The following is a 10385-nucleotide window of genomic DNA, read 5'->3' as shown; positions in this document are numbered from 1 at the left end:
GACTGACACACAGACTGATTATACAACTTTGGAGACTGACACACAGACCGATTACGCGACCTTGGAGACTGACACACAGACTGATTATACAACTTTGGAGACTGACACACAGACTGATTGCACAACTTTGGAGACTGACACACAGACTGATTATACGACTTTGGAGACTGACACACAGACTGATTGCACAACTTTGGAGACTGACACACAGACCGATTACGCGACCTTGGAGACTGACACACAGACTAATTACGCGACCATGGAGACTGACACACAGACTGATTGCACAATTTCACACATGCACCAAAGAAAAAATACAACACAAGATCCTCAACACGACATGTGTATTGAAGACCATACATAGTGATTTTGTTTTTTTATAATACATTGATTCCTGAAGCCGCACAAGTGACTTTAAATAATGTCACATTTGTAATATACGCAAGGGTTTACATATTGCACAGAACTTTTAGTTTCAAGTTTTACATTCAATTTTTTTTATGCTTGGCTGTCATCAAAAATGATCGACCGAAGATGAGCTCATGGATTGACCACACCTATCGGTGTCCATCAACTTTGTTTCATTCAAGTGACTGGATTGTCTTGCTATTCATAGCACTACTACATGTACCTGGGATGGTCCTATCTCAGATTTGTTTCACGACAACACATCACATGTAAACTTTAATTTTTTGGGAATATTTTTGTCATCTATGGTTAAAAAAGATTTTTTCCACAACCTCTTTTTAGATTGCTTTGCAATTTGGCATGAATGTTGTTAACTTGGAATATCAGACTTATTTTCATGATACCAAATGCAAGTACATTGTATCTATTTTTGCCTTCTTTTCTGAAACGGCCTGCCATGGACTGGTCCTCTCTCAAGTGTTTTGAAGTTATGATTTTTCTGTTATTTTTTTCACTTTCCCACACGTTATGTATAATGCATGGATTCCAGTAGTAATGCAACTATACACATTGTTTTGGAAAATGAACTGGATGGGCAATGTCATTTGAAGATTTATACCCTTGCTGATTTTATTAGGGTGATATTGAACAGTGATGGTGGGAGGGACTAAAACATTTCAAAATCTTCAAAGCCAGGTCAGGGTCATCTCAAATAATGACCAAATAATGGGTAAATATATTCTGGTAATAGTGTCAACAACTTTATAATTCAGCTTCAATTTTCTATACACTCTCAGAGTAATTTAATAATTGACATGCCTTAGGGAGAACCTTAAATATGACTTGCAAATTTTCTCAATACCAAATTGCAGTAAAAAATGTACATGTATCTTTGCTACCCTAATATTTGGTTTTTTTTATCTCTTCTGATGGGAGGAATGAACAAGAATTTTTTTCAAAAATTGTCTGTGATGCACAATAGAGACTATTGTTTCCTTTACATACTGCCAAAGTATGGAAAAAAATGTACTTTGTAAGTTATACATATATGTAATATGTTGTAAACAAACCGTTTTCCATAGCTGCATGTGTTCAGTTGACCCAGACAGATTTATAATTAAAAGAATTTTATTATGACAGAACTGTATGTACTACAGATTAAAGTTATCTTATAACAAACTGTGACTTGTTTGATATGGTCCAATAGTGACATACACAATGCATTGTTTATTTATGCGAATTATGAACATGTGATGCACAAAGAATTTCGTGCAGGATAATTCAGACCTTTGACTCATCTCAGTAGTAGCAAATCTACAATACAAGCATGTTTAAACAAATGCATTAATTATAGACTGCATCAAACAGATAATCCTATACTACTTATTATAAGTGTATATGCAATAATAATAGAGCAATTACAGTATCACTTGTATTTTGTCTTCTATTTTGACTCTGTAAACTCAATACAATTATTGTATTTGATATATAAAAGTTATTTGTTTAAACACAATTTCATATGTAGTTTGATTGCTTCTTGTACTTCATTCTAATCTCCCGTGTGAGAGTGTGAAGTTTGTATGTTGTACATTTTACCTGCAAGTGTATGAATGTCAACTGACAATTTGTTTTGCACATAATCTAACACTCATTATCAAAATGTATTATTTTCCCATGGGAAAATATGCTAATTTTGAGTAGCACCCTTGATTAAAAAGAAAATCACTTCATCAATTTTACTTTTATTGAAAATTAATTTTCCTATTAATTTAGGTTGCTTTAATTTTCTAATTTTGTGGTGTGAAATAGTTAAACACAAGCTGCTTGGTACATTTATACTATCGGTATAGGTTTAGCTTGTAAAAACAATTCTAACGCAATTTAACCAATTCACTTATATAAAAGCAGCAAATGCAGGACAAATATCATTTGAGTACATTAGTAAACAAACAAAAAGGCTTAAGGCTGCTAGACAGAGACATGGTAAATAACAATATTCTGACGAAAAATTTACTCTGTATCAGTCATGTATTAGATTACTCAAACAATTGGACACTGCAAAATGGAATAATGCTGACAGTTTAAGTTTAAAATGCAAAAATGTTGTTGACATCAACCTTGTATAGTTGTGACTATACCAGACTACTTACAAGTCTACAAGTGGTAAGATACAAGTCTACTCCATAGTCAGAAGTTAGTCCTAAAGGGTTTATATTTTCACAAAGAATCTGCATGTTGTGATCACTAAGGATGAGTTTATTTCCCAACATATCTTTGATTTCCAAGTCTTCATTTTCATCTGATTGGCAACTTAATAGTTCATCGCTTGTAGGTTCTATACCATACATTGAATAATCAACAAGTTGAGGATCTAGTATGTCCTTATTTGCAGTGTTGTTTGCATTTTCTATTGCAAGTACACTTTTCATCCATAGCTGATTTGGTGTATTAGAACTTTCAGTACTTAGTAGGTGTTCATTCCAACCTTCTCTAAAGATTTGCAATGCTTCATTAATTCTGGGCAAAAATACATAATGAAGACAAAATATATCCGCTGCATTACTTGGATTAAGTATTCCATCTTGTTCCATTTGATAGAACAGATTATGGAAATGCTGGATACAATTCCTATATGTATCTTGGTGTAGACGCTCAATACGCTGATTATGAACAGATTTTCCAGCAATGAATGAGCCTCTATGATCACCACGAGTTGCTATCATGAATGCTGCTACATCAACATTTTCCTTTCCATAATCAGATCTGACTCTTGATGGTATACCATATTGCTTTATTGACTTCCAAAATCCATCAAAAACAGTTGCAGCAGTTTTATTTGGGGCACAAATCAAATACACTGCAGTTCGGGAATACCCATCAATCCCACCATGAACATACAGGCTCCAACGTCTCAACTTTTCAAGACCATCTATAAAAATAAAGGCAAGTATAATAATTATTGAATAGAAAATTCAGCATATTATTGAGTGTGTATTGCAAAATCTTCACATGATATGTAATACATGTAGGTTATGCAGTATATGATATATAAGTGACATAATAACATGTGATGTCAGGGTAGCATGACAGTATGGGATGTATTGGTGACATGACAGTATGGGATGTCTGGGTGACATGGCAGTACGGGATATCAGGGTAACATGACAGTATGGGATATCTGGGTAACATGACAGTTTGGGATATCCGGGTGACATGGCAGTATGGGATATCTTGGTGACATGGCAGTATGGGATATCTTGGTGACATGGCAGTATGGGATATCTTGGTGACATGACAGTATGGGATGTCTTGGTAACATGACAGTATGGGATATCTTGGTGACATGACAGTATGGGATATCTTGGTGACATGGCAGTATGGGATATCTTGGTGACATGACAGTATGGGATGTCTTGGTGACATGACAGTATGGGATGTCTTGGTAACATGACAGTATGGGATATCTTGGTGACATGGCAGTATGGGATATCTTGGTGACATGACAGTATGGGATGTCTTGGTAACATGACAGTTTGGGATATCCGAGTGACATGGCAGTATGGGATATCTTGGTGACATGGCAGTATGGGATATCTTGGTGACATGATGGCAGTATGGGATATCTTGGTGACATGGCAGTATGGGATATCTTGGTGACATGACAGTATGGGATATCTTGGTAACATGACAGTATGGGATATCTTGGTGACATGACAGTATGGGATGTCTTGGTAACATGACAGATTGGGATGTCCCCCAGACATGACAGAAAATGTTCACCTGACAGAAGCGGACATACAGTTTTAGTGACTCAGAGAGCTCATTGTCAACCAAAGCAAAGCCAATGTTGACAATGGGCTCTGAGCGTCTATAAAACTATATGTCCACCGCTGACTAATCAGTTCACAAATATTGCCTGGTATTATGTTCCCCATATTATTATTTGTGTATATGAGATAAATTCAGGAGGAAGGTACCCAGATGGAGGTAGACATACGAATATGGCAGAAGGTCGACACATGAATATGTCTACCTGTAATATGCAAATCTGATTGGCTATCATGGTCATGAGGTATAATATTAAGGAATGTCAGGGTGACATGACATGACAGTGTGGGATGAATGTGGATGAATTAGTTGAATGGAAATTATGAAGAAATGAGAAGAGCAACCTAATTCAGGCACATTTCTGGAAAGTATCAAAGCCATATTTTTAACAGTCCACTTGACCTAATCAATAGCAGAGCTAAATTTGGTATTTAGTAAAAACAAAGTTCAACATTAAACTGAACATGTATATGGCTAATTCCTAAGCATCTGAATCTGATGCGTTGTGCAAATTTATATTGAGATATTGGTGAAAAAGTTAAATATTGACTAATTAATATGCTAATCAGGTCATTATATGCACAGATTTCAACCAAAAACTAATCAGGTCTGAGTATTATCCCAGAGCATCTATGTACCATTGAAATCTATGTTATCATCTATGTTTCATGAAAATCTTATAATTCTTTAGATATCAATTAAATAAAAGTTGAATATCCCGAGACTGAACATTTGTTTGCAAAGCTTAGGTTTAGTAAAGGAGGAAGGTATAGTACAATTACATTCAGTGAATTTTTTAAACAAGGGAACAGGGGCACAGCGCCTCATGCCATGGCCATGCTCATCCTTAGCCTGGGGAGCATATCCTCTGGCAACCAGAAAATTCTGAATGACCAGGGATCACATGTGGCCACAGTCTTTAACTGTGACCTGTCTGATAGTAATTTTCACCCCAAGGAAGTCAAAGAATGCTTCATTTTAATTTAGAATGATCAAAACTCCACACCCTGGTAGGGAGAACCCTATCTCCCCCACTTGGTGGCATTGGTGAACTGCAGGGCTCCCTCTGCAGTTTTTTTTAGAAAAAACCCTGATATTATTATTAATACAAACTGAACAATTCCTTCCCTGTTACTAAACCAAATGCCTGATACATAAGCACAGACGGATTCGAAATAATACATACACATTGTAAGATGTCCTCAGAATATAAAATACATTTAATCCACTCACCAATATGCCATAAGCTTTGTGCTCCCTTGACATTATATACGCAGTGCTTAGTTTTTGTCTTTAACAGTGGCCATCTCAATGCTCTTTCTACTGGTTCAACTCTATTCATACTGCTTCTTAGTTTTTCCCTTTGTATACGCACACCAGAAGCTCTTAGTATACCTTGTAACATGCTTTCCCCACTGTCCTTCAGAGGGCCCTTGTCCTTTAACTCAGAAACTAATACATCAAGACTTTCATCACAAACAGCTGTGTATTTGAACTGTCTTGGACTGCAACCATATTTGGCCAATGATTTCCATATTGTTTGACGCGAGACATTCATAATTTCAGCTATGTCAGCAACTTTGAAGGATTTTGACAACAGTGTCTTAATCAAATCAGTATCAATTATAATTGCAGGTCTCCCAGGCTCACCTGTATATACTTTTGGACAACATGGATATGAAAGAACTTTTCTTTTCTCCTTTTCAGTGGTTGAAACCTTAGCCATTCATTTTTTCAACAGATTATGTAAAGATGTCTTGAGATCCAAAAGAACGGTAACTATTTGATCAACACATGTGTCAGGAGAGTTCAGTGCATACATTCTATTCAGAACATTGTTTGTAAATCGTAGATGCATAGTAACTCGCTGTATCATGTGTTTAATAGATCTTCTGTCTCGAGTATGTGCTCTGAATTCACTCTCCTTGAACAGTTTTTGTATATCCCCAACAAATCGACACCAGTTGTCAGTTGCTGTCGCCATTGTTTTCTAAAATAAAGATGGAAATAAATTAGTATTATTTGAGCATAAGCTAGGAAGTGAACAATTTACAAGTGTTGCCATAAACATTTGCCCGACTTATTATGTGTAAGTATACATTAATAGCAAGATGTCTACATACTATTACTACCGTAATAAATCCAAGAAACGTTCCAAGCGCCTGTGGTTCCTTTTTACGTACGTTATTAATAAAAAATTACCTAAAGTAGGCTCGGCATATTTAGTCAGTTGCTGATACATTCGCCTACCACTCATATGATAACAGTCGATCGATTGTTTCTACCGATATCATGCTTGAGTTGTGTGAAGTGGATCGAAATACAATTTTAAAAATCGTGTTATTTTCGGACAATTTCGGTGTCACGGTGTGAACGCTTTCCTACCTTGTGTTATCATATGAGTGGTAGGCGAATGTGCCGGCGACTGATTAACTATGCCGACCCTACTTTAGGTCATTTTTTATTATCCAAGAAACGTTCCGAGCGCCTGTGAGACCAGTACGAGTACTTTGTTCTGCCCCATTGTACTAGACGTCCTCAGCAACCACCCACACGAATAAATCAAAAGGTCGCTGAGGTATACACAGTGTCGGTAAATTTATAGAGCAGAATGAATAAAATGTTCGTGCTGGACAAGTTCCTTTTTACGTACCTTATTGACGTTATAGAAATCCACAAACGAAAATGGCTACCACTTGAGACGACGCCTCCACAGGCGTGAATAGGTTAATGCACGCGATTTTTTTAACACACACACGAAAAAAAATCTCTCAAATAGCGCCCCCACAGGCGTAAAAAGGTTAACGCACGCGTTTTTTTGCACACACACACGAATAAAAAATCTATTCAAAACAGCGCCCCCACAGGCGTAAATAAGTTAATGCACGCGTTTTTTTCTTTTTACACACACGAAATTTTCATTCGACCTCACACACGCCATTTTTAAAAACACACACGTCATTTTTTAACACACACGTCGTTTTTAACACACACGTCATTTTTAAAAACACACACGTCATTTTTAAACACACACGTCATTTTTAAACACACGTCATTTTTAAAAACACACACGTCATTTTTTTAACACGCACGTCGTTTTTAAACACACGCCATTTTTAAAAACACACACGTCGTTTTTAACACACACGTCATTTTTAAAAACACACACGTCATTTTTAAACACACGTCATTTTTTTAACACGCACGTCGTTTTTAAACACACGCCATTTTTAAAAACACACACATCGTTTTTAAACACACGCATCGTTTTTACACACACGTTATGTTTTTAAACACACACGTCATTTTTAAACACACACCATTTTTAAAAACACACACGTCATTTTTAAAACACACGTTTTTTAAAACATCCACGCCATTTAATATACACATGTCCTTTTAAACACACACGTTTTTTTAAATGCTCATAATTGTAAACACACACGTCATTTTAAGACACACATCATTTTTAATTCACACGCGATTTTTAAAACACACGTTTTTTAAAACACCCACGCCATTTAATATACACACATGATTTTTTAAAGCACATACCATTAAAACGCACAGTCACGCCGTTTTTTTAAAATTCACACATCATTTTAAAACACACACGCCACGGCCTCCAATACGTACGTAATTTTGAATTATTAGTACGTTTTCTTCTAGTATACACAAAACAATAAATTTACATTCCGCGCCTCGTACACCAAGTTAATTAAACGTGACCATACATTGGATGCAGAAAGTGATGCTAAATCATTTGTACCCAACTGTAAAATAACCACGTCTGGGTTGAAATCCTGAACGACGTGTAAATCGCAACGCCGTATCTTTTCCACTGCACGCCCTTCGACACCATGCAATTTTATTTCTGCCGAATTACTCAAATTGAACGAAAGCGGCAAAGCGCGTGCGTTGCGTCCACTTGACATGGACGTACTCAATATCGCGCCACAAAGGAATGACCCAAAATTAAAACTTTAGGCTTCATGATGACTTAAACAAACGTGTGAAAGAATGCCTGAAACCTCAACGGCGGAACGATAATCCCAGGTAAACCAGAACTTACCTTAACAATGTCGAAAATACGACTAAAATTGTAGAAGAAACAAACTGCAAGCCGGCAAGTCGACGGTGTAGTTCAAAAGAGGTAGATCAATGTTGCTCCCCCTCTAAGGTACAATTAAACAAGAATGCGCCAGCCATAGAGGGCGCTCTCCAACTGGTATTAAAATACAATTGCATGTATATAAATTTGATTATCTGTCTATAATCTATGCTATCTTGATACGACCTCTTCTGGCAACACCGCACGGGGCGTTAGATTTAATGCCTTATCTTGATACGACCTCTTCTGGCAACACCGCACGGGGCGTTATATTTAATGCCTTATCTTGATACGACCTCTTCTGGCAACACCGCACGGGGCGTTAGATTTAATGCCTTATCTTGATACGACCTCTTCTGGCAACACCGCACGGGGCGTTAGATTTGATGCCTTAACTTGATTTATGTGTACAATATTACGCCTGACATATCGCTGGCAAAATTGTTTTTATTTCTAACAAATACACAATTTAGGACAATTGCGTCACGCAACAATCAAGTACCATATTTCATACTACGTATTTAATATGTGTGTAACACCCTTCACGAAATGTTGTATATTTATTGTGAGACTTCTATAATAGTCAAATTAAGGTAGAGGTGCAGGTTCGTGGGCACTTGGGAGTGAATTTTTTTCTTTTGCTTTTTTTGTCCAAACAGTTTTGTAGAACTGTGAATAGTGGAACATGTTCAAAAAACGTTTTTAAAATTTATACAACAGGTGCAAACATTCTCCCTTTTGAATGCTTAGCAAGATTTGGCAAGGCTGTACATAAATAATAAAAAAGAAACATTGTGAGAAAAAGAAATGACGGAATCTCCATATTAAAACGATAATACATTTAAATTTGGAACTGTTACAGCCATTTTGATTATGAGCATGAGCAAACTTCTTACTCAGTGAATTGTTGCAAAATGCAAATTAGCAATTATCTCCGCTTCTTTTTAGTGCACATCCCAGAACGTTAAAAAATAGCTCCTAGACGCTTTGACCTTTTGTTTTGAAATTTTCACAAATGATTGACAATGTGTTTATCTTCAAAACGCCGTCGGGGCATTGTTTTTGGTTGAACAGTGTTACAACAATCGTACAGAAAACTAGTATGGGTGTTAATTTATGCATAAACTTGAAGTAGTGAAATTTGAGCTGCTGTCCTGCAAAATTTACAACCGGTAGACAGTTTTCAAGACGGCACTTTCTTCATAGTAAACAGATGTACCCATAAACCAATTTTGACAGGAAACAGAAGCATGGTTTAGAAGCTATTTTTTATTAAATCACTTTTGACCAAAAAAGCACATTTTTGTCCATTTTTCAAACTACAGTGTCTATAACAAAAATACTAACAAAATTTTAAAATTCATACAATAAGCTTTTCGAAAATATATAGTTTTATGGACAAGGGAGGTCATCTTGGTTTCCTAATTAACTAAATTAAAATACCTGTCAAGTAAACTGCGTCTCTACCTGAAGACAACATCATGATTTCTAATAAATAATGTCGTTATTAAAAACAGGATGACAACTGACTCTTTTTCCTAGACTGATTGGCTGCCGATATGGTATAAGTGTGTAGCCCACTCTGCAAAACCCATAGCACATTTTAGACCAATTTGGACCAAAAATGTATACCCCATCTTTGACCAAACAGTTGTCTGATAGACCCCATTTTAGATACCGAACGCAATGAACGCAATTAAAGGTCAAAATGGATACCACGGCATCATCAAAAATCCGGAAAAAATTAAAATAGTGTTTAAAAAAATTAACCCTGTGTTAGACCCATACCCATTTGACAATCAGTCATTGTGGAACCCAGATGGCTGAAAAAAACACACCCCAAAGGGCGGTACATCAACGTAAATTGTAAAGGTAAATTGTGCGGAATAACTCCCTCCCGGGCCTGCCACACTCATTATGTTATGGCATTAATTAAAACCCACGTGGTGCTTCTCTACCAATCAGAGTGCACAGAGTTTTTTTTTTAATATTTAAAGTAATTTTATTACATTTTATAAACAATCTTCTGTTTCAAAGC

The 10385-nt window shown here is 36.3% G+C and overlaps 1 protein-coding gene and 1 long non-coding RNA gene across 2 annotated transcripts; both read right to left on the bottom strand.

The window, feature by feature from the left end:
* Positions 1-1518: 1518 nt before the first annotated feature.
* Positions 1519-5816, bottom strand: LOC146748004 (uncharacterized). The gene is made up of 2 exons (XM_085496612.1): positions 5470-5816; positions 1519-3337 (listed from the first exon to the last, which is right to left on the bottom strand). The coding sequence occupies exons 1-2, from the start codon at positions 5792-5794 to the stop codon at positions 2541-2543; spliced, it is 1122 nt and encodes a 373-aa protein (XP_085352738.1). The 5' UTR covers positions 5795-5816; the 3' UTR covers positions 1519-2540.
* Positions 5817-6169: 353 nt separating this feature from the next.
* Positions 6170-7172, bottom strand: LOC146748003 (uncharacterized). Its single transcript, XR_014928909.1, has 2 exons — positions 6890-7172; positions 6170-6226 (listed from the first exon to the last, which is right to left on the bottom strand). It is a non-coding gene; the product is annotated as an uncharacterized LOC146748003 (long non-coding RNA).
* Between the last annotated feature and the right edge of the window lie 3213 nt (positions 7173-10385).

Source organism: Saccoglossus kowalevskii, chromosome 3 (genome assembly GCF_978046115.1).
Source record: "Saccoglossus kowalevskii chromosome 3, keSacKowa6.1, whole genome shotgun sequence".
NCBI classification, from domain to species: domain Eukaryota; kingdom Metazoa; phylum Hemichordata; class Enteropneusta; family Harrimaniidae; genus Saccoglossus; species Saccoglossus kowalevskii.
Note: the sequence above shows the minus strand (reverse complement) of the source record. Positions and strands in the feature narration are given on the sequence as shown.

Coding starts and splice junctions, on each gene's coding strand:
- LOC146748004 (XM_085496612.1), bottom strand. CDS start 5,794: ATGAATGTCTCGCGTCAAACAATATGGAAATCATTGGCCAAATATGGT. Junction 3,338..5,469: donor ACAAAGCTTATGGCATATTG/GTGAGTGGATTA, acceptor TTATTTTTATAG/ATGGTCTTGAAAAGTTGAGA.